This window comes from Rattus norvegicus, chromosome 10 (assembly GCF_021556685.1).
Source record: "Rattus norvegicus strain SHRSP/BbbUtx chromosome 10, alternate assembly SHRSP_T2T, whole genome shotgun sequence".
NCBI lineage: Eukaryota > Metazoa > Chordata > Mammalia > Rodentia > Muridae > Rattus > Rattus norvegicus.
In genome coordinates, this window is record NC_141543.1 from 19,467,005 (window position 1) to 19,490,858 (window position 23,854).

A 23,854-nucleotide genomic window follows, 5' to 3' on the forward strand; every position below is an offset into this window, starting at 1 on the left:
CAAGGTCCCAGGTCTCTAGACCAACCCCTTAACCCCTGGCAGTCCCAGATTTGGAAGCTGAGAGGGCACACCTCACACCCTAGCAGGCCTGTGAAAACGAGTCACAGATCCAGCTAGGTAGGGTATAAGGCTGTCTGTCTTCATGCCAGAGACACCCACGCGCCTTGAGGCGCCACCAGGGCTGGAAGCCAAGTGTGTGGCTAGAGGGTGGCCTGCGCGGGCAAGTGTGTCCAGAGGGTACCTATGGAGACAGTTGTGCCAGCCCCAGAGGCTGCCTCTACCCAACACAACAAGCTGCAGGTTTTTTAAGTTTTATTGTAAAGCAGAAAACAAAACAAAACAAAAAAAACAACAAAACTGAGTACGTGTTCACTCTCTCTCTCCTCTGGCTGCCTGAACGTGGATGTCTTCTGACCAGACGGGCGTGGGCAGACACTCGGGGTTCTCACTCTTCCACAGCAGAATCCCTCAAACTATACAATGACTGTCTGCACCTCAAGCTGGCCCTCTGGTGAAGCAATGACCAGCTCCCCTCCGTGCTCAAGGATCTCGATGTCCTCTGATGACACCATTGTCACAGTGGCCTGTTCAGTACTGTTCGGCCCTGCCCGGGCTGTGAGCACAGTGCCCTCACTGATGGCTGAAGCCAGCGTCATGGCCACCTGCTCAGTAAGACTCTCAGGAGTGGCAATGGTGATCGTGTCCGCGGCAGCTGCCTCTGAGCCCAGTGCTGCCTCCTGGTCCATGGTCACATTCTGCACAATGATCTGGTGCCCAGCGCCAGCCTGGTGCACGATCTGCTGGACCACCTTCATGATGTGACTATCCACCTGCAGAGACCACGTTCAGCCTGAGGAGCTGCTCGGCAGCGCAATGACCCTCCCAGCCCTCACCCAGACCCTCACCTCTGTCTGCGTGCCCTCAATGATCTCAGTGGCTTCACTGGTCTCTGTGTCATCCGCAGTAGCCTGGACAGTTGATTGCAGGTCATCATGGGCTGTCCCGAGTCCAAACCTGCCCCACCAGCTCTATACCTACCTCAATAATGTACTCTTGGGTATCAGCCACCACAGATGAGAACTCCACCAGCACCGTGTGGGGGTCTTCTGCAAGCACAGTAGCAGCCGCAGAGGGGCTCTCCTCGGATACCAGCAACTCCTCCACTTCGAGCAGGCAGCCCCCTGCCAAGAGGGATGCTCAGCTCAGTCTGGGCCAGTGAACCCCAACGTTCACCCTTTCCTGCCATGTGCGGTCCAAACCTTTAGTGCGCAGGTGCCGGTTGAGTGTGCCATGCTCTGCAAAGCCACGGCCACATTTGTAGCACTTGAAAGGTTTCTCGCCGGTGTGGTGCCTCACATGCCGCACTAGAGAGCCCTTCTCCCGGAAGCCTCGGCTGCAGAACTGGCACACGTGGGGCTTTTCTTCCAAATGTGTCCGGAAGTGCACTTGCTGGGCATTCTAGGGAGACCTTTCTGTGACAGCCTGTTCTCCACTCTATCCCCCGCCCCAGGTCTGGGAGGCTACGAGTCAACAGACTAGGCCAGGAGCAGGGTGTGGGGACTGGGGGACTGTCCAGTTAGACAATGGAGAGTGGGTTCAGGTGTAAGGATCTCAGGACCAAAGGCCTACCTTGGTCTTGTAACGCTTGCCACACTGGGGACAAGGGAAAGGCCTCTCGTCGGAGTGGACACGCCGGTGGCCCCGCACATGGGCAATGGTCTTATAAAGCTTCCCACAGTCTCCACAACGGAAGCGGCGCTCGTGCACATGCACCTCCTGGTGCTTCTTGAGCAGGTAGGCTTTGGGGAAGGCCTTGCCACACTGTGTGCAGGTGAATGGCCTCGGCCCTGAAGCCGTACCCAATGTCAGGGCATTTTCACCACCCACAAGCCCACCAGCTGGCAGCCCACAGACCACCCTACCCATGGACCCCCTTCACCTCCCTGCTACCCACCTATATGACCTCTCTTGTGGGCCTCCAAGGTAGCCGCTGATGGGAAAGTCTCACTGCACTGAGAGCACGGGTGGGTCCTGGGCACAGTGGCTGCCTCACTGGCTACCTGCTGGGAGACCACAGACCAACCTCTAGTGCCTACTGTAAGCTGTCCTTCAATGGTACCAAAACCAAGAGCCAGTCTTCCCTCCTGGCCTTAGGTAAGGAAGTTAGCAGTCTAGAGAACAGTTAAGCACCACGCCAGGCACAGTGGGCCATGCCTGTGATCCCAGTACCCAGTAGAAGCAGGAGAGTCAAGAACTGAGGCCAACACTGGCTACACTGTAAATTTGAGGCAACCCACATTACACTAGGCTGTTTCTCAAAAGACATAAAAAATCTAAATAAAAATGAATGAGTCAGCTACCCGCCCCCCCATCCCCTACTCCCCCGTCACCCCCACCTCTGATGAGAAGCAGACATTGGGTCAGCCCCGTCAGGAGCATGCCCGTAACAGAAACCTACTGTCTCTATCTGCTCCACCTCCAGCAGTGGCAGCTCTGAGGGTCCATCTCCCAGGGACTGGGGACTGGACCCAGAAGGAGGGGCTGGCTGCAGGGTACTCTCCTCCCCAGCAACCCTGTCGAGGACGATGCCAGAATTCTGCATGGCCTGATGTAGCAGGTTCTCCCGGCTGTTCTCACGGGAGCAGGGAAGCTCCTCACAGTCTGCCGACTGTAAGGGAAAGGAGGGAGGGAGGCCTGCCAGGCAGCCCAGCCCAACATAGGGCACCCACCCCTCTCACCCCACATGGCAGACTCCTCACAGGCCCATCTTTGGAGCCCATGCTGCACAACTACCTTTGTTCTCATTAAATTCCTCCCGTTCTCCCTAGACCTGAACTCACTCCCCTGCTGCTCCCTGCTTTGACATGCCGTCTACTAAGTTCCCCCCTCAACCTGACTGCTTTCTTGGGGTGGTGGTGGGAGGTAACCTCGTCCCGTTCCTGCTGAAGGCAGCATCTAAACCCAACCTGGCACTGTGATCAAAGCGCAGAAGCAGCACCAACCTCTGGGGTCAGGGCTTTCATGCCCAGGGGAAGCTCCTGCATCTGGACATGGACTTCATGGATGACAGTGCCCTTGGCATCTGTCACCAGGTGAATCACAGGTGATGTCTCCATGGGTTCTCCTGCCACTGACGATGTCACTGTCCCCACAGTGGAGGCACTGGACCCTTTAAGGCAGAGTTCAATCAGTCCTGGAGCCTGGCAGTCAGGTTGGAGAACCCCAGTCCCAGGAGCTCAGACAGGCGGCCTCCCCGCCAAGCTGACCTGCAGGCACTTCCTCTTTGCCCACGGCTGTGTCCTTGCTTATGCTGAAACGGATCTTTTCTGTGCATGGAGTGAGAGATTTGAGGTGCCGAGTCAGTGCGCCTGACTCTCGGAAACTCTTCCCACACTTGGCACATTTGTAGGGACGCTCATCTGTAGAGAGAACAGTCAGCCCCCGGTGGGAGGTGGGTAATGCCCTGTGGTGAGGGGACACCAGGTCTTTTCATCTAAGACACAGGCAAGCTGTAGGGTCCCCTAGAGCCAACCAGCAGGTTACTTAATACAACTCTAACCCCACTTCACATACCAGTGTGCCGTCGGTGGTGCCGGATCAGAGAGCCCTTGGTCCGAAAGGAGGCCCCACAGAGCTTGCACTCGTGGTCCTTGCGGCTGCTGTGTGTTACCATGTGAGCCTTGAGGATGCTGCCCTGTGGGGAGGGGCAGTGAGGCTCAAGGCACTTCACTGAATGGGAACAGGCAGGGGAGCCAGTGGGCCCTTGGCCCCAGGGGCTCACCGTTTTGAAGGTCTTGTGACATAGCATGCACACGTAGCGGCCTTCCTTGTTCACCAGCAGCTTGACTTGGGCCTGCTCGCCCTCCCCAATAAGCCCAAGTTCCTGATGGTTAGGACTGCCTGGAGCCTCTGCCATCTCGCCATCCCCTGGCTCTGCCTCAGCAGCCACAATGACCTCTTTGATGTGCCCACTTCCTGAGGGAGAGGCAAGTTAATGTAAGCCTCAAGACCTATCACAGCCCTGCCCATAAAGATCCCTCCACAGGGGTCCACTAGAAGCCACAGAACCATCTAGATCACACACACCCCAGTCCTAGGGCTTAGAACCTAGTTAGGCTCCTCATTCTCTCCTGGATAGTCACGGTCCCATCGACACCAAGGAGAGAGTTCTGGGGGCTGTCTGTTGGCCTTGGCTGCCAGCAGGTAGACAGGCAGGCCTAGCCAGCTCCATGTGCAGAAATGACGGGAGAAACCAGACACAGATGGGTGAGAAGAAGGTCAGGGCTCTGCGCTCCTTGAAGGATGCTGAGGGGCCATGGTGTAAACACACTGCACGTTTCCTACTCAGAGGCATGAGTGGGGTCTGCTGCACAGCTGTTCTCAGAAGCCATCTCTATCCCGAGGGCTGTGTTCTGACAAGCCATTCTCTCTAAATGAGTGAGCACCATGACTCAGGAACAATTAAGGGCATCTCCCGCCCATGTTCCAACCCAGTGCTCCAAAAGTCCCTTCGCAAAGGACAGAGCTGATGGGCAGAGACACACAGGTGCACCAGGAAATGAAATGCCTTTGTGCAAGACAGGACTCCCTAGAGCCGATACTCAGCCACCCCACGCAGCCCCTGCTGGCCAGCCCCACACACCCCCACTGCCTTTTCTTTACCTGGGCCATCAGAAATGCTGGTGGCCCCTGCCCCCTCCCCTGGGGACACCTGCAAAGAGCACAGAAGCAGAAGCCCCTGAAGAGGGGACACTGTGCTAAGCCAGAGCTTGAAACCGCTGGAGGTTGGGAGTGGGTGGAGAAGGACGAAGCTGCTAGAGCCTGGTTATACATCAGAACCAGTGAACTTGTTTCCCCAAACACCACCACCCACCACAAAAACTTAACCATGCACCAGGGCCCCACCCCCATGTGACAACATTCCTAAGTCTGAGTCCAGGGGTGAGTCTCCTGGTTGCAGGAACATTGAGGAAGGCAGAGCAAACTCAGACAGGTGCCCCCTCGGAGAGGGTAATGTGCTCAGAGGCCCCTTCCCAAGGTTGACTTCCTCAACACATCCTTCTGCTTCCTGCCCCAGCTGACTCTCAGAGCTTCTCAAGGTCAAGTTCTATCCTGTCTCAATCCCTTCCTGCCCACCTGCCCGTTCATCCAGCAGCCTTGGTCTCAGCAGAGCACTGACCATTGTCTTCCCAACATCCAACCCCATTGTATCCTTCCGTGGCTTTTAGCGCTCATCCCTTTCCTGAACTCAGTCTGCCTCCCTCCACCTGTCCAAGCCCAGAATGCCCTTGGAATGCTCCCTGCCTCCTCAGCACAGCCTCCTAGTAATAAGCACCTGACCCAGCCAGGCCTGTCGTAGCTCCTTTCCACTGCCGTCAGTCAGCACCTCAGTTGAAAGCCATCAAAGAGGCTCGGCATCATATGCTCATAAAAGCCCAACAGGGACCAGGCACCAGTCCTCACACAGTGGAAGGACGCAGAGGGATGAAAACCAACGTCAAGCAGCAAGCCTGGGCCAGCTAAAGCAGCTGCAACACCCTGTGCACCCCACTGACTCGACAAAGGCAACTGCTGGGGCAAGGGACCATGTTAGGGCACAATGACGACACTGGCTAGGGACAGGAAGGGAGGATCGGGGTGGGAGAGAAGTGCAGAAGATGCTAAGGAGGACCAGGACAGAGATGGCCTACAAAAGCACAGGCGAGAGACGAGTTCACAGTGATGAAGAGTCCGGTGCCTACAAGCACTCTAGGCAGTAAGAAATGCCCTGGGCCCCCTTCCTAAAAGAGCATAGGGGCTACTGATCCTCCTCCTGAAGGGACTGCCTAGGGGAAGGCTCACAGGCTTGGGCCCCTCTGTGGACAGGCCTGGCCCTCGGGAGAGTGAAGGATATACGCAGTGGAGATCCTCCAGCCCTGACTATAATCAGCCGTCAATCAATCCCTCAGAATTGAGGGCGACCCATGGACAGCTGGCTTACCAACAAGGTCAGGAGCATGGCTCATGTCTTCTGCCAGAGAGGTGGCCTCCACCACGATGTGGGCCACAGTGATGGGTTCCTCTGGACCTTCCTCTGCTGCTGTTGGCACCACCTGTCACAAACAGATGAAATGCACCTGTGGGTTCCAGAACTCACAGGGAACCTTGGCTCCCTCTGTGGAAGAAGGGGACTTCCTTCTAGTCCAGCCCATGCCCTACAGGAAGGCTGTAGGGTGGGCTCTTGAAGAAGCATGGCTCTACGCCTGACTCACAGCCTGGCCCCAGAGTCAGGGTCGTCCCATCAGTCTAACACCTCTCACCACTGTGGCCTGGACAGAGACCAAAAAGCATAAACAATGAGGGCTCATAACAGGCACCAAGATGGGCTGGGAGTGCAGTGCCCCCACCCCACCGCCCCAGCCCGACGGTCAAAAGAAAGGACCTCATGGCTGTGGGACAAACCATCCAGGAAGGTGCTCAGGGAGGGGGCTAGTACTAAAGGCAGGATAGGAGAGTTAATCCTTTTCTAATGCGGTCTGTACAAATCCCTGTTCATAGCCCGAGGCCACTGACATTTCCTAGCAAAAGTCTTCAACCTTCCTAACACCACACCCTATAATATCGTCCTCACAGCATGGTGACCCCCAACCATAAAATTATTTTTGCTGCTACTCTATAACTGTAATCTTACTACTGTTATGAATCCTAATGTAAATATTTGTGTTTTCTGATGGACTTGGGGTGACCCCTGTGAAAGGGTTGTTTGACAACTCCAAAAGGGTCACAACTCACAGGTTGAAAACCACTGTCCTAGAGGCTTCCTTCTCTTGGAGCAAGGGTACTAGAGACTGAACCTGTAGGCTTGTGCAGGTTAACAAACATTCTACCACAGAACTATATTCCTAGGCCTCTTTTCATTTGTAAAAATATAAAAGATGTATTTATTTTTATTTTATATACATGAGTGTCTTACTTGTATGTATGTATGTATGTATGCATGTATGTATGTATGTATGTACACCACTGGTGTGCCTAGTACCCACAAAGGCTAGAAAGAGGGCATCAGACTCCACAGAACTGGAGTAACCGATGGTTGTGAGCTACCCCACAGATGGCTGGGACTGAACCTGAGTTCTCTGGGAGAGCAACAAGTACTCCTAACCACTGAGTCATTTCTCCAGCCTCCTTTAAATTGTTATTTTGAATCTAAACTGTTTAAAATCACCTCGAGCTTACATTGTAGCCCAAGTTGGCCTGAAACTTGAAAGCCTTTTGCCTTCCCCTCCTCCATGGCCAGGATCACAGATCTATATACTACCAGGCCTGGCCAGAGCTCTTCTTTTTTTTTTTTTTTTGGATCTTTTTTTCGGAGCTGGGGACCGAACCCAGGGCCTTGCGCTTCCTAGGCAAGCGCTCCACCACTGAGCTAAATCCCCAACCCCTGGCCAGAGCTCTTCTTAATTCTCCCTAACAAGACTGTGAGAGAGTACCCATCTCACAGGGATGCTGTCTAACTTAGTAAGTCAGTGAGGACATCCCCAAACACATCACTGGAGTCCAACCAAGTAGCTCATCTTCCTGCAGGTGCCAGGACCCAGCAGGGCCTACTTCAAGAGACCCCCAGGAACCATATGTATAGGACAGGGGATAAGGAAAAAGACAAAAGTTTCCGTGATCTCTTAAGCTAAGAGACCTACACGCACACATGCACCCTGCAACTATGTAGGCTGCTGAGAGGCTGAGTTACCCCAGGCCACGCGAAGCACCACTACCCTCTTACTAGTACAGTCTTGTCTTCCTTCACTCACAACCATGCATAGTTGCCACGTCATGAACCAGCTGTACAGGCTGGTCAAAACACCGTTTCACAAATGAGCCAAACCAGAGGAGTGAGGATGGCAGTGCCTAGTACTGGCTCACCTCCTGGCCCAGCAACGCAGTGGCAGCAGAGGTGGTGGGCAGGGCCTCTTGTGGGGCCCGATGGCAGGTCTTCTGAATCTTGTGCTGGACAAAGTCCTCCAAGGCAGTGAATTCCACTTGGCAGCGTCCACATCTGTGTACGTCATCCTCATCTGCAATAAGCCTGAGGTCAGGGGGCTGGGGCCAGTCAGGGCCTCATCCAGCTTCCCGTCAAGGCTGAGCCGAGAGAGAGCCAAGGATGGCCCCAAACCACAGCTGGTACGCCTGCTCACTCAAGAGCTGCTGGGAACACAATGGAGGAGTGCATCCAGGGCTGGGGAACTCCAGGGTCTAACCCCATGCTTTAGAGTCTACAGAAGCAAGGCCTCCTAGAGAGACCAGCATTCTGTACAGGGTTACCCTGGCCACACATTTATCCTGCAAGGGCACACTGAAGCTGTCGTAACCAAAGTCCCTACCCTCCCGCCTGGGGAGAGAGAGGATGGGGGACACAGGATCTCACCCAACCAAGTCTGGAGACAGCAGAGGACCCAGATTTAAGATGATTGGGGAGTTGGGGATGTAGCTCAGTGGTAGAGCACTTGCCTAGCATGCATAAGACCTCTGAGTTTGGCTCCCCAGAATGTAAAGATTTTTAGGACGGCTGGGGATTGAATATGTAAGCATCTCTCTTGCCATCCTGAAATTATTTCCACATCTCGAGAAGAATAAAGTGGGCTAATTAGTATAACTGGTACACAAGAGGGATGCAGAAGGTTGACAGCCACAAAGCTCTAGCTAATAGGCCAGCTTTTTAAAAACACAGACTAGCAGGAGCCCCCACCTCTGACCAACCCTACTGTTTTGTATATGTTTGCATGTGGTGCTGAAATATGAGCTTCGAATAGGCTGAGCAAATGCTCTACCACTGGGACAAAGCTAGCCCCTGCCCCTTCCTTCCTCTCTTCTGATGCTACGTTGTCCCCATCGGGTAGCATCCTGCTCCAGAGCAGGAATAAAGCAGTTACACATCCTCCTCACTGAGCCCCTAATACATAATGATCACACAAGAATCGTTTTGGGGGGTTGGGGATTTAGCTCAGTGGTAGAGCGCTTGCTTAGCAAGCGCAAGGCCCTGGGTTTGGTCCCCAGCTCTGAAAAAAAAAAAAAAAAAGAATCGTTTTGGGGGGCTGGAGAGATGGTTTAGTGGCTAAGAGCACTGGGTGCTCTTCCAAAGGACCCAGGTTCAATCCCCAGCACCCTCATGGTATCTCATAACTGTAACTCCAGTTCCAGGGGATCAGACACCAATGCACATGAAATAAAATTAAACTATGAAAAACAGGTTTTGTTTTTTTTTCTTTCTCATTTTTGTTTTGCTTTTTCTGAGACAGGGTCTCTCTTCTTAGCCACAGCTGTCCTGAAATTCACTATTTAGAACCAGGATGGCTTTGAACTCAGAGATTCACCTGCCTCTGCCTCTCCAGTGCTGGTGTGTACTACCGCTCCTGCCCCTCCCCGCTTTGCTTTAAGACTTGCCTATTTTTACTTCATGTGTGCGTGTTTTGCCTGCCTGTGTGTTGGCGCACTATATGTGTGCCCATAGAGACCAGAAGACGGATCAGATCACCTGAAATTGGAGTTGTGAACATTTATTAGTTACTGGGGAAGTAGGAATTGAACCCAGGTCCTCTGCAAGACCAACAATTTTGTTTTGTTTTGTTTTTGATTTTTTTTGACACAGGGTTTCTCTGCATAGCCCTAGGCTGTTCTGGAACTCACTCTGTAGACCAGGCTGGCCTCAAACTGAGAGATCTGCCTGCCTCTGCCACCCAAGCACTGGGATTAAAGGCATGCGCCACCAGGGCCCAGCTGCAAAGAGTATTCTTAACTACTGAGCCATCCTTCCAGCTCAGCACCTAAGAATTTAACCAAATCATGCCAGCACCCTGGGGAAAGGGATGACTTGGTCCATCCTAGAAAAATTACTAAGGTTCAAGGTCACTGAGCTGAGCCAGCCAGACTCAGCTTCCAATGCAGTCTGCCAGTTTCCACTGTCTTACACTCAGTCCCACATCAAAGGCAAACCCAGCCTAGGACAAGGAGGAGTCAATGACAAATTAATGATCAAATAAAAGGCCAAACCCAAGCTATGACTGGCCCGTAGGCCACCTGAAAGAGGGTGGGTGCCCTCCACAAGGCTCACAAACCAAGCACTGAAGTAAGTGCCTTACCCCACTCATTTAGAGTCTGACTCAGCACCAACATATTGATACTGAAAGAGCCCCTGGCCCAGAAAAGGTCACACCTATCCCATTTCACAAGAGGAAAAAAATAAAATAAACAAAAGACTATAAACCAGTGGTTCTCAACAGGTGGGTCCCGACCCCTTAGGGTTGCTATCAAATATTTACATTTCACCTCATAACAGTAGCAAACTTACAGTTATGAAGTAGCAACAAAATAATTTTCTGGTTGGTGGTTCCACAACATGAGGAACTGTATTAAAAGATGAAAGCAGGGGTTGGGGATTTAGCTCAGTGGCAGAGCGCTTGCCTAGCGAGCTCAAGGCCCTGGGTTCGGACCTCAGCTCCAGAAAAAAAAAAAAAAAAAGATGAAAGCATTCTGAAGGTTAAGAACCACTTTCATAAGTAAACCCATAGCACATGCCTTTACCCCAGCAATGGGAAAAGTGGGGTAGGAGGAGTTCTACAAATTCAAGGACAGTCAAATCTACATAATGAGAACCTGTCTTTAAAAAAAAAAAAAAAAAACCCAGAAACTTCTCTGAGAGATCCCTGAGACTGTAACTGACCCTCTCCAAGCTGAAATAAGGGAGAAAAAGAATTCAGAGTGGGACTGAATCCTTTCGTGACAAAGAGCAGCAATATATTTGCCAAACCACTTCCTGTCTGATCAAATCCACTGCTCCGTGGAACTAATGCACAGGGGATACCCAAACCATCTCTGAAAGATATCAGTACCTAGAGAAATAATCCTTAGTGTACCCAACACAGCCCTCGGCATACAGACACGATTTTAACTCCCATCCTCCTAGGAAAAAATTAAAGGGTTTAGGAGAGGAGTTACAGCTTCGGCTCCAGTCTGATCCTTGACAGGAGCCAGATGGACGACTTAACAACTTTACAGCCCTTGAACCTCAATTATCTCCATCTCTGAAGTGAAGAGTATTAATAATAGCTCGCCCTTCGAGGTTGGTTTAAGGAATGGTAAAAGTCGGATAGAGCGGGGGTGTTCCGCACATTCCTGGAATCGTTGCTCCACCCCGTAGAGTAGACCCAGGTCCTCAGTGGGGCGGTGCCGCCTCCCCAGGTCAGGTCCCTAATCCCTTTCTGGCAGGGCGGCCCCGCCTCCAGTCATCAGCTCCGCCAGGGCTAAGGCCCCAGTGGCAGAGGGGACGCAGGCGCTAGGGCTGCTGAGCGCTGAAGAGGAGCGAGCAGTATCTGCTTGGCCAGATCTACCCCAAAGGGCTGGAGAAATGGGCTCCCTATGAGCCTCTGCATCTGGCCCAGCGGGTTGGAGGTGGTCCGAAGGGAACCCTGTGAGAGTTGTGAAGGTTTGCAGACACTCGAGGAGCCTGGATCCGGGCGAGACTGTACACCGCAGCTCGGGCAAAGCCGCCCGCACCCCGGCCTTACCAGGCTTCTGTAGCCTCATTACCTTCCTCGCTGAAGGGCGCTGGGAGCCCAAGAAAGCCGCCGTTGGACAAGGCCGCCGCCGCTGCAACCCCGCCCTCGCCCGCTTCATGCCCGGCTTCGGCCCGGGCTTCTGCCGTATGAGCGGCCGTCACCCGCACTGCCATCGCGCCCTCCATGTCGCAACGCGCCACAGGAAGATGGCGGATTTACGACCATGTCGTCATAACAACGGGCCGCACCGAGGGCTGCGTGTCCTACAGGCAGGGGGCGGGACAAGAACGAGTTTGATGGACAGGTAAAGGGGCAGGGCTACGGGTTGTGGTCTAGCGCGTCAGTAGAGGTGGAGCTTAGCTCTTTGAGCCTCCAGCGCGGGACTTCAGGGCGGAAGTGGGCGTGCCGGAACATGGCTGAGGGTGAACTGTCGGTGGAGTAAACAATCTGAACTCTCACTCGTTCTTGTTTGTTTGTTTGTTTGTTTTTAATGTGTATGGATATTTTGTCTGCATACATGTCTGTGCACCACGTGCATCCTGGCGACCGCGGAACCCTCTTATGGGTATCTGGAACTGGAATTGCAGATGAAGTTACATGTAGGTGTTGGGAATTGAACCTAGATACGCTGAAATAACAGCCATTGTGTTCTTAACCGCCCAGAGAATCTGAACTCTTTAGTGACACCACCCATTATAGCATCCTGGACTCAGATCAGGGTTGCAATGTCAGAATTCCCTGGGCGTGAGAAAAAAACTCCAGTTGGAGATAGTGCCCCTTTCCGAAGACTTTTACTCTTCATATAGTTTTGAAAAGTATACATAAAAATGGCCACTTGCGACATTTAGTACACTGACAGTGTTGAGTGCTCATCAACAAAATTTAGTTCCAAAGTTGGTTAATTAATCGGTTTGTTGGCTGAGACAGGGTCTGGCTTTGTGGCTTTTTACTCCCAGTGGCCAGTAACTCAGTGCTGGGAATATGCCTGACTTAGTTCTAGAACACTTTCATCATCAAAACCTGTACTGACTGTAGCTCGGTTTGGGAGACAGCTCACCTACCAAGCACAAAATGAATAAAATAAAATAAAAATAAGAATGTGCAGAGTATCTCAGGTCCATAATTCCCGCATTTGGGGGAAGTGGAGGTAAGAGGATCAGAAGTTCAAGATCATCCTTAGCTAAACAAGGAGTTCAAAGCCAGCCTAGGACAGAAGAGAAGGGAACAGGGGAAGGAGAGAAACAGAAAGAGAATTATTGAATAATATTACATTGTACAAACAACACATTTATATTTCATTCACATTCAACTTGTGTCTATCATTCTGGCTATTATGAAGTGTTGCTCTGAACATCCTTGTATAATTTGCTTTTATACTTTTGTATTGTTTCCAAGTCCCTTTTATTTTTAAGTATCTCCTGGGGGCTGGAGAGATGGCTCAGTGGTTAAGAGCACTAACTGCTCTTCCAGAGGTCCTGAGTTCAAACAGCAGCCACATGGTGGCTCACAACCATCTGATGCCCCTCTTCTGTCATGCAAGCATGTATAGCACATATATATAATTATACATATACACAAACCTTGTATTTTAAAGGGAGAATGCTAAAGGGTGAGAGATGGCTCAGAAGGGAAAAGCACTGTTCTCTCACACAGGGATTTGTACCCCAGAAGCCATATGACCTCTAACAACCATCTGGAACCCCATTTCCATGGGATCAGATGCCCTCGTTTGCCCTCCCACGAATCAGGCATACAAGTGATGCACTAAATATTTAGACCAGGCTGGCCTCAAAATCCCAGGAGACTCACACCGCTCCACTTCCTGGGGGGTGGGATTACGGCACGAGCCACTATGCCTAGCCTTGTAATTTTATTCAGATAAAATTGAATATCTTAACATAATATAAGAAAGTTGAGCAAACATTTTCTGTAAAGGAGGAATGATTGACACCTTTAACTCATCCTTTGAAAATTTTATTTAGATTTATTTTATTACTATTTTGTGTGTAGTATTCTCCATCACACGCATGCCTGATGCCCTAGAAGGTGGTGAGCTTCCATATGCGTACTGGGAATCAAACATGGGCCCTTTGCCAGAACAAGTGCTCTTAACCATTGAGCCAACTCTCCAGCCCCAAAAGGTTTTATCTTATCTGTATGGGCGTTGCACACATGCATGTTTATACACATTTATGCAGTGCCCACAATGACCACAAGATGGTGCCCTACTTCACGGAACTGAAGTTACAGCGGTTGTTAGCTGCCACCATCACCCCAGTGTTCTTAACCACTAAGCCGTCTCTCTAGAGACAAGCCTGGGCTACACAGAGAGTTCCAGGCCGGCCAAGACTTCCTAGTGAGACCCTGTCTAAAAACGAGTTAAAAATAAATTAGATAAATTATCATTCTACCAGCTAAGAATGTTTTTGTTCAAAAAGTAATCCATTATCTCCATTTTGTTGTTTTCCAAAATGTATGTGTGTTGGGGGGGGTGGCAGACTCAAGCACACATATGTATACCGTGGAGCCACAGAGGATGCTGTCAAATGACCCCCTCTAGCCCTCTTCACCTTGTATCTGGAGCTCACCATTTTGTGGCTAGGGTCAGCCAACCCCAGTGACCCTGTCTCTGTCGCACACATGGGCATGTTCAATTCCCCGCCCCGACACACAGGGTTTCTGTGTGGCCCTGGCTGTCCTGGAACTCACTCTGTAGACCAGACTGGCCTCAAACTCAAGAGATCTGCCTCTGCCTCCCAAGTGCTAGGATTAAAGATTTGTGTGTGGAGGGGTTGTTTGTTTGTTTTTAGCCCAAGGCTCGAGAGCTTTCAGGGAAGAGATGAGCCCAGAATCCTGGAATATTTCCCTCAGAAGAGATGCTGAAGAGGAGTTGAAAAGCCAGTATCCAGGAGCCTAGAAGTGAAATAATGTCAAGGGGCGGGGAGGGAGGAAGGGGGGAGAGAGAGAGAGAGAGAGAGAGAAAGAGAAAGGACAAAGGGGGAGGGAGGGAGGATGAGTTGGGCATGAGGGGCCCACCTAGAATTCTAGCACTTGGGAGGCTGAGACCAAAGGATCACCATGAATTTGAAGCTACAAAACAATGAATTTACCACCCTGGGCTATATAAGAAGCCCCTATCTCACAAAAGAAGCACCTGGGGGTGGGGAGCAGGACCCTGAAATAAAAAAACAAAGGGAGAAGACTTGGGTGTAGCAAACAGGAGAAGCTAGTCCAAGAGAAAGAGAGAACCTACTGGGTAGAATTCTCAGGGGCAGGCCAGGACTCCTGCCCAGTCACCCCCTAGAGGTATGGGAGCTTTGACTAGAATGTCCTGGGCCCAGGCAGATCACTGCAATTAGCAGGCAGCAAAACAGCCTCCCTCACTTCAGATGGCCTCCTTCCCTGGACTCTAGCTGGACACCAAGTGTTGATGTACCATGGTCTTGATAGACAGGAACTCAAATTCTCCTTTTTAATTTTTTAAATGTGAGGATTTTTCTTTCCAGAGAGAACATAAATTTCTTAAGGGAAATTTTAGGAAGACTGAGTAGAAGGGGTTACAAGAGAGGAGTACCTGTTCTTTAAATTTTGAGGTGGGAATTTGATAAATTGTTCGGGCTGTCCTCCACAACCTAGGATTTGGCCTGGCTTCAGAAGAACAATGAGGTTGCCCACCATCCTGCCTTCTCTCTCTAAGGTCTTATGTATCTAAAGTTGGCCTTGAACTCCCTATGTAGTCAATGGTGACCTTGAACTTTTAGGGTTTTTTTTAGATTTCTTTACGTGTGTGTGTTTTGTTGCATGCATGTGTGAATGCACCATTTGTGTACCTAGTGGATGCCTTAAGAGGGCAGAAGAAGGCATTGACTCCCCTGGAACTGGAGTTACAGTTAGGAACCACCATGTGGGGTACTGGGAACTGAACTTGAACCCTCCAGGAGAGCAGCAGCTAACTGCCTTTAACTACTACGGTACCTTGCCAGCCCTTCTGACCCTCCTTCTTCCAGTCTCAGGATTCTGGCATTACAGGTATGTGCTACCATGCCCAGTATCCTGCTGGTTTGGAACACGGAGTCCCAAGCAGCCTAGATGAGTGCCCTGGTACTGAGATCTCCTTAACCTCAGATGTTATTCCGAGACAAGGTTTTACTGTGCAGCTGAATGCCGGCCTGGAGCTCACAGAAATTTTTCTGCTCAGCAAGATGGCTAAGCAGGTAAAAGCACCTTAATATACTGAGTTTGAGCCTAGAATTCATGGTGGTGTGAGTGTTTCTGTGTGTGAGTAGAGTATCAGTGTCTAAAAGTTGTCCTCTAGGGGCTGGAGAGATGGCTCAGCGGTTAAGAGCACTGATTGCTCTTCCTGAGTTCAATTCCCAGCAACCACATGGTGGCTCACAGCCATCTGTAATGGGATCTGATGCTTCTCTTCTGGTGTCTGAAGACAGTTACAGTATATTCACATTTTTTTTTCAAAAAAGGCTTTTAAAAAACTAAAAGAGAAAATGAAATAAACCTTCTTGCATCAAATTCCTGAACTCTGGGGTTGTGTGAGCCACTATGCCCAGCCATGGCCTGCCTTTGTACTTAGATCACCAAAGCAGTAGCACTAACAATACTGCCTCTATGTTCTAAAGCACTGTAAATTATGGACTAGTGTAACTGGTGTCTCTGAATTACTTGCTTAATCTCACCACTGTGACTAGTACCCAACAAGCAGAACAAAGGGAGGGTTTCCGTTGGCTCCTGATGTGAGGGAACACACCATAATGGCAGCAGAAATGGTTGGTGGGTGATAAAGTGCTTTCCTGGAATGCCAGAAGCCCTGGGTTCAACGTACGACATTGCATGACCCAGGCATGGTGTCATAGGCCTGTAATCTTAGCCATGAGAACATGGAGGCAGGAGGGCAAGAGGATCAGAAGCTGAATATTATCCTCAGTTATTTTTCTTTAAGATTTATTTATTTTATGTATGAGTACAATGTTGCTGTTTTGAGACACACTAGAAAAGGGCATCGTTATATAACTAGCGCTAAGACAGCTGTGGATACAACAGATTCTGTCTCAAAACTATCAACAATGAAGATCAAGTACACCAGTCAATAGCCCACTGTCCTGTACCATGGTCTATCCTGTACCACTCTGTCCTGTACCATGGTCTATCCTGTACCACTGTCTGTCCTGTACTACTGTCTGTCCTGTACCATGGTCTATCCTGTACTACTGTCTGTCCTGTACCATGGTCTATCCTGTACCACTGTCTGTCCTGTACTATGGTCTATCCTGTACTACTGTCTGTCCTGTACCATGGTCTATCCTGTATCACTGTCTGTCCTGTACCATGGTCTATCCTGTACCACTGTCTGTCTTGTACCATGGTCTATCCTGTACCACTGTCTGTCCTGTACCATGGTCTATCCTGTACCACTGTCTGTCTTGTACCATGGTCTATCCTATACCACTGTCTGTCCTGTACCACTGTCTCTCCTGTACCACTTTCTATCCTGTCCCACTATGTATTTCGCCTGTGTCAGGTTCCTCACTTGGGAGGACATGACATTGGTACCATCTACTAAATAATCTTTACTGTGTACCAACTGTGTGTGAAGAACACATTGAGATGGGCTCCTGACCATCCCCACAGTGTCACTCCACCATGAAGGCCACTGTCCCCTCCAGACTCTGCCAGGAGCTTTCCACAGCCACCTTCTCTCCACTACATTTCATCCACTACTGCGGGCTTGAGCCCTTTCACCAACAGACAGGCCTGCCATGCACTCAGCAGATGAGGCCCTGGTCAGTTTCAGACCCAAGTGAGTTTCACCCCTGCTCTGCATAGTCGAGCTGATGGCTCCTTGTGTCTCAATCTCCTCACTGTAACACAGATGTGCTAACAGTGCCTACGCCTCAGAACTTTGATTCTGATGGCAGGAGTGGTATTTTTTGTCTGCATATTTACTGGGTGTCCAAGTATAAACCAAGGCAATCAGGTAAGTTTCAGAATCTGGTTACACCCGGTCACATTGCCATTCTCCATTGTAGCCTGTATACCAAATCAAATTGGGGTTTCTCTCTTTTCTTTTCCTTTTAATTCATTTTTATGAGTACCTTGTAGCTGTCTTCAGACACACCAGAAGAGGGCATCAGATCCCATTACAGATGGTTGTGAGCCACCATGTGGGTACTGGGAATTGAACTCAGGACCTCTGGAAGAGCAGTCAGTGCTCTTATCCACTGAGCCTTCTCTCCAGTCCTCAACTTGGGGTTTCTAAGTGATAATAAAATCAGTATTTGTTTTTTTTTGTTTTTTTTTGTTTTTTTTTTTTTTTTGGTTCTTTTTTTCGGAGCTGGGGACCGAACCCAGGGCCTTGCACTCCCTAGGTAAGCGCTCTACCACTGAGCTAAATCCCCAGCCCCAAAATCAGTATTTGTAATCTCTTGCATATCCAGTTCTTCCCAGGGATGGCTCAGTTCCCCACACTAAGCGTGAAGACGGGGATGAAGGTGTTCTAGGCAGTCTATACTCCACGAAGGGACCCTGCAGTCCCTGCCCTCCAAGGCTATGGTCCTTGTCCTTCAGGTTTTCCAGGCCAGCAGAAATAGGACATTCCATAAATAGGACCCTTAGGAGTATTGAGGTCATTGGGTTTATCTGATGAGTTTAAAGGTAGAAATGATTTAGGAAAAAAACCTTATGGAGAGAACTGGGGTTCAAGGACAGGCAGGAGGCTGACACATTGGGAACTAGGAGCCTATAAGACACTGGGATCTACTGTTATTCTGACCCCTGGCTCTAGTCAAAGAGATGCTGATAAACACATGGCTCCGAATGGTACAACTGGACATGGGAACATAGAGCCTCGCATCCATGCATAAGAATGTTCAAGAATGCATAAGAATGACAAGAATGTTCACAGGGACATTAACAGTGTTAAACTAGAAATAACAGTGCCCATTGGCAGGAAATCATAAAACCGCAGGGCAGTGGTGGTATGTTTTTACCATGGTCCAGGTAACAATTCAATAAAAATTAAAACAGTAAAAATAAGAAACTGAGGATGTATCCCCAGCTCCGAAAAAAAAAAAAAAGAACTAAAAAAAAAAAAAAAAGAAAGAAAGAAACTGAGGATGTGGGGTTGAGGATTTAGCTCAGTGGTAGAGCGCTTGCCTAGCAAGCACAAGGCCCTTGGTTCGGTCCTCAGCTCCAAAAAAAAAAAAGAAACTTAAGTTTGTTAAGATAGGGTTTCTCGGGGTTGGGGATTTAGCTCAGTGGTAGAGCGCTTGCCTAGGAAGCGCAAGGCCCTGGGTTCGGTCCCCAGCTCCGGAAAAAAAAAAGAACAAAAAAAAAAAAAAAAAAGATAGGGTTTCTCTGTGTAACAGCCCTGGTTGTTCTGAAACTTGCTTTGTAGACCAGGACAGCCTCAAACTCACAGAGACCCACCTGCCTCTGCCGCTGAGACCTGGGATTAAAGGTGTGTGGGTCACCATGCCCAGCCATTCGGTTCTTAGCACCTGCACGGGAGCTCACAACAGTAGCCTATAACTCCAGTTTCAACCATCTGACCCCTGGCCTCTGAGGTCACCACACATACAGGCAAACACTCACATGCACAAAATAAAAAAATCCTCAAAAAAAATATATATTTTTTAAAGATTTATTTATTTATTTTATGTATGTGAGTACACTGCCACTGTCCTCAGACACACCAGAAGAGGGCATCAGATCTCATTACAGATGGCTGTGAGCCACCATGTGGTTGCTGGGATTTGAACTCAGGATCTCTGGAAGAGCAGTCAGTGCTTTTAACCTCTGAGCCATCTCTCTAGTCCAAAAATATTTTTAATCATGGGTGGGTATGTGTGGGTATCCAAGTGTCCACAGAGGCCAGAAGATCACCATTCATGATCTCTGCAGCTGGGGTTACAAGCAGTTGTGAACTACCCAACTTGGGTGCTTGGAAACTGAATTCAGGGTGATCTGCAAGAGCAGGGAAAAACCATCCTGCCTCCGTCTTAGGCTTAAAAACCATCTAACAGAAAAGACAAATTAGGTGATTCTCCTATTGGTGATTAAACTTATTTCTTGAGGAATAGTTTATGCCCGACCTGTAACCTTAACTACAAACGATTCTGTACTGAACCATACAAGTGATTCCAAGAGGGACAAGATGACCGCCTTGTCATCACTATTGTTATGACTACCTTGTTATGCTCACCTTGCAGCCATGTCTTTGTTTCAGGGGGTCTTTTGGACCCGCAAGTAGGCTTATGTTCTGTTCCTGTAACTCTGCCTGTTCCGCCCACCAATTCCCCCACATTTGCAAACAGCCTACCCATGACCTTTATAAAAACCTTGTTTTCCTCACATTCAATGCTGACCTCTCAAACCCACCCACCCCCTACTGTTAAGGGAGACAGTCATTGTACAGGAATAGAATAGCCTGCTTTAATTAAATGCTGGCTTTAATTACTTTAGCCATGATGATTTGGGTCTGTGGTCTTTCTCCTCTCATCTATGGGATTGACAAGTATTATCTTTAATTGTAACCCCTCTAGTCCAAAAGAGAGACTTTGAAAAAGATGCTCTAGAACATCTTATGCATAGTTCAAGTCAAAAATGTGGTTGGGAGGTGGGGGTGATATCTGTTATTGACCGGAGAGTAATAATGTAGGAGACTTCTGTGAAATGTTGGAATTACTCTGTACATGAGCATATTTCCTATGAATCGCATTGATCTGTACACATCATTGTATAATATGCCTCAATAAATGTATCAATACGGGCTACAGAGATGGCTCAGTGGTTAAGAGGTCCTGAGTTCAATTCCCAGCAACCACATGGTGGCTCACAACCACCTGTAATGAGATCTGATGCCCTCTTCTGGTGTGTCTGAAGACAGCTACAGTGTACTTATATATAATAAATAAATCATTTTTAAAGTATTAATAATAGTGACCGATTGCTGAATATCATACTGTAGGCAATGTCCCCCTGGATTCCAATCCCACTGCTTCATGACCGATGCTTTAGCCATCACTGGTTCATGTTATTTCGAGGTCCTGGGAACCTCGGTCTGAAGAACCGTAGGTGAGAATGAGAGTAGCTTTGGGAAAAGAAGTTCTAGGCTGGCTGCAGACTGTAAGGTAATCGGCTCAAACGCCGACTGTATGTCCAAGACGCTTACGTGACTGCGGTGTAGGCAGCGCCTTCCGCCTTCTTCCTAAGGATAACCCCGCCCAACTAAGGCCTGAAGAAGTAGCCAATCATTAGCCGGCCAGGCCCGGGGTCACTGACCTGGAGTCTCCGTCACCTAGGCTGACTACCAGTTTCCAATGAGCGAGCTGTCCCGCGGCCATCCACGATCAGCCGCCTTACGTCCCGTGCCATTCGCGCCCCGCAGCTTTTCCGCGGCGTATGCTTTACCCTTGCCGGTTGGCGCTCTGCCAGCCAATTGCTGGTGTAGCTGGACCAGACAGCCAATGGCTGACCGCCTCCGCGCGCCTGCCCGCGTCGGTTGCCGCTGTGTGCCTCGCTGCTCGCGGGAAACGGAGGTGGATTGGCGCAAGCAGGGGCCAATGGGCGGTGCGCGCGAGGAGCGGGGCCAATGAGCGTCCCGGAGGCGGGGCGGGCGCCGCGGCGGGCGGCTGCGAGGAGCGGCCGGTGGTGGCGGCGGCGGCGGGTGGCGGCAGCGGTCAGCGGTCGGCCATGGCGGAGGCGGAGGCCGGCGGCGACGAAGTCCGCTGCGTGCGGCTGAGTGCCGAGCGGGCCAAGTTGCTGCTGGCCGAAGTGGACACGCTGCTGTTCGACTGCGATGGCGTGCTGTGGCGCGGCGAGACGGCCGTGCCGGGCGCGCCGGAGACTCTGCGGGCGCTGCGGGCCCGCGGCAAGCGACTGGGCTTCATTACCAACAACAGCAGCAAGACTCGTACGGCCTACGCGGAGAAGCTCAGGCGCTTGGGTTTCGGTGGCCCGATGGGGCCCGAAGCGGGCCTCGAGGTCTTCGGCACGGCCTACTGCAGCGCGCTCTATCTGCGCCAACGCCTGGCCGGCGTGCCGGACCCCAAGGCCTACGTGCTGGGCAGCCCGGCCTTAGCCGCGGAGCTGGAGGCCGTGGGTGTCACTAGCGTGGGCGTGGGCCCGGACGTGCTTCACGGCGATGGCCCAAGCGACTGGCTAGCCGTGCCGCTCGAACCCGACGTGCGCGCGGTAGTGGTGGGCTTCGACCCACACTTCAGCTACATGAAGCTTACCAAGGCCGTGCGGTACCTGCAGCAGCCCGACTGTCTGCTCGTGGGCACCAACATGGACAACCGGCTCCCGCTAGAGAACGGCCGTTTCATTGCGGGTCCGTGCGCCCAGGGGCTGGAGGTTGGAGGGCGGGCCCAGCCCTTCCATGTTCCCTGACCCCAGCGTCCCCTTCCCTCCCTCGCTCTGCAGGTACCGGCTGTCTGGTGCGAGCCGTGGAGATGGCCGCCCAGCGCCAGGCGGACATCATCGGGAAGCCTAGCCGCTTCATCTTCGACTGCGTGTCCCAGGAGTATGGTATCAACCCGGAGCGCACCGTCATGGTGGGAGACCGCCTGGACACAGACATCCTCCTGGGCTCCACCTGTAGCCTGAAGACTATCCTGACCCTCACCGGAGTCTCCAGTCTTGAGGATGTGAAGAGCAATCAGGAAAGTGACTGCATGTTCAAGAAGAAAATGGTCCCTGACTTCTATGTTGACAGCATAGCCGACCTCTTGCCTGCCCTTCAAGGTTAAAGATCTCGTGTCTTTAATCTCTGGAATAAAAAAAAAAAAAAAAAGAAAAGAAAAAGAAAATCAGCTACCTAAATTAATAGGTGGGGCTTAGGAATAGCTGAGTTAGGTGGCTGCAGGTTAACTGAAGTAAAGGCGGTAGTTAATCTTGTAAGTAAGTGTTGGGGGGAGGTGTTGTTTACAGAGAATTATATTTTAAGATGCACTTTTAAGCTTGGAAGGCATTATGAGGTGGGCATAGCACATGCCCAACGTTCAGGTAACCTCAGGCTCTGTTGCTCCGACTGAAGTGGGTCAAGGGTTGTGTCTTGCTTTTTACTGAAGTGTAGTCAGGGATCAGGCCCTAAGGTGGGCAGAGTAAAGAAAAGGGGCTCTGAAGTATCCAAACACTGGGGTTTCCCCTAATGTGATCATGCAGCAGAGGTGCCTGTTACTGTACCCCAGTTCCTCACCTTCGGGGTGGGAGCGCTCTATTGTTGGGGTTTGGATGCTGCTCTTGACAACCTCCACTCACTCTGCTTCTTTGAAAACCACTTTGACATCACAGTTGTCTGTTCTGTTTCAGATGCCCAGCACTGCAGACCCCCATGCACAGTAACAGCAGCCCAGCTAAACTTTGGCTGTCTTGTGTGAATTTAACCCAGGTGTCATAGTGTGGCCTGCTGAGCAGCCAATTGGGTCCGGAGGGCCTGCCCTGAGCTCCGTGCTGCTTTATGGGAGCTCAGAACAGTGCTTACTTCTTCAAACTAGTGAATGGCATTGTCAAGTGTGGAATTGGATCTTAAGTGTCTGAATTAATAGCGCTGCTCTGTCTCAAGGGTAAACCCCACTGAAGAAATCTCATGCCCCAGTCAGCAGCACAGCCAGTGTGCAAGTCAAGGATTGCCTTGTTTCCCAGAGTACCCTCTGGGTAGGAAGGAATGAGGAGCCCAGAAGATAGTTAAGTCTCTAAGAAAGCATACAATTCCCCTTGTCCAGGTCACTTTCGGTTGTGCATGGGTTAAGTATCGGTGCTCCTTGATACCACCACCTATCTCGATCTTGGACTTCCTTGTTGGTAGCCAGCCATAAGGCCTACCAACCACTTGGCTTCTCAACATCTCTGGCCTTTTCCTCTGCTCTTCAAGTCCCTGACCTTTAGCAATCTGCTGAGCAGACTGGGAAACATTCATGGGGCATACCCGGGAAGTTGCTCCTTTTGGCCGACTCCTTTCTGGCACCTTGCCCTGTACCAAGTGGCTACTCTCATGGTCACAGTACTTCACCTGTTCACCAAGTTCTCAGAGCAATAAAAGTCTGAAGCTGCTCACAGGCCGGGTGGGAGTGGAATGGTGCCATAGATCAACATGATGGCAGTAGTGCCTGTAACATTGGTGGTGCTGATCCCAAGTCTGAATAATGACCAGGCTTGGCAGATGTGCAGCCAGGGATGCCCTCTCTGGGCAGATGCTAGAGAACCTATGTGTGTTACATTTCCAGCTTGTCTTGCTGTGTGACCTCAAATGCACATTAAACTCAAACCCACAATGATTAGGTCTGCCTTCCTCTAATTTCTTCGAGTAGCAG

At 50.6% G+C, this 23,854-nt stretch overlaps 2 protein-coding genes across 13 annotated transcripts; one reads left to right on the top strand and one right to left on the bottom strand.

Annotated features, from left to right (window-relative positions):
- Positions 1-295: 295 nt before the first annotated feature.
- Positions 296-20,924, bottom strand: E4f1 (E4F transcription factor 1). Of its 12 annotated transcripts, XR_015631000.1 has the most exons (16): positions 20,823-20,924; positions 12,590-12,732; positions 11,560-11,791; positions 7,900-8,051; positions 5,981-6,092; positions 3,782-3,975; positions 3,574-3,694; positions 3,267-3,419; positions 3,003-3,169; positions 2,459-2,668; positions 1,955-2,063; positions 1,630-1,821; positions 1,260-1,458; positions 1,039-1,181; positions 906-968; positions 296-830 (listed from the first exon to the last, which is right to left on the bottom strand). XR_015631000.1 is itself a non-coding variant. In XM_087574238.1 (15 exons), the coding sequence occupies exons 2-15, from the start codon at positions 11,711-11,713 to the stop codon at positions 474-476; spliced, it is 2,352 nt and encodes a 783-aa protein (XP_087430364.1). In that variant the 5' UTR covers positions 11,714-11,791; positions 20,823-20,924; the 3' UTR covers positions 296-473.
- A 270-nt stretch (positions 20,925-21,194) lies between these two features.
- Pgp (phosphoglycolate phosphatase) lies at positions 21,195-23,821 on the top strand. The gene is given in 2 exon segments (NM_001169152.1): positions 21,195-21,873; positions 21,966-23,821. Coding segments are annotated over 2 exon segments (966 nt in total). The 5' UTR covers positions 21,195-21,233; the 3' UTR covers positions 22,292-23,821.
- Positions 23,822-23,854: the final 33 nt, after the last annotated feature.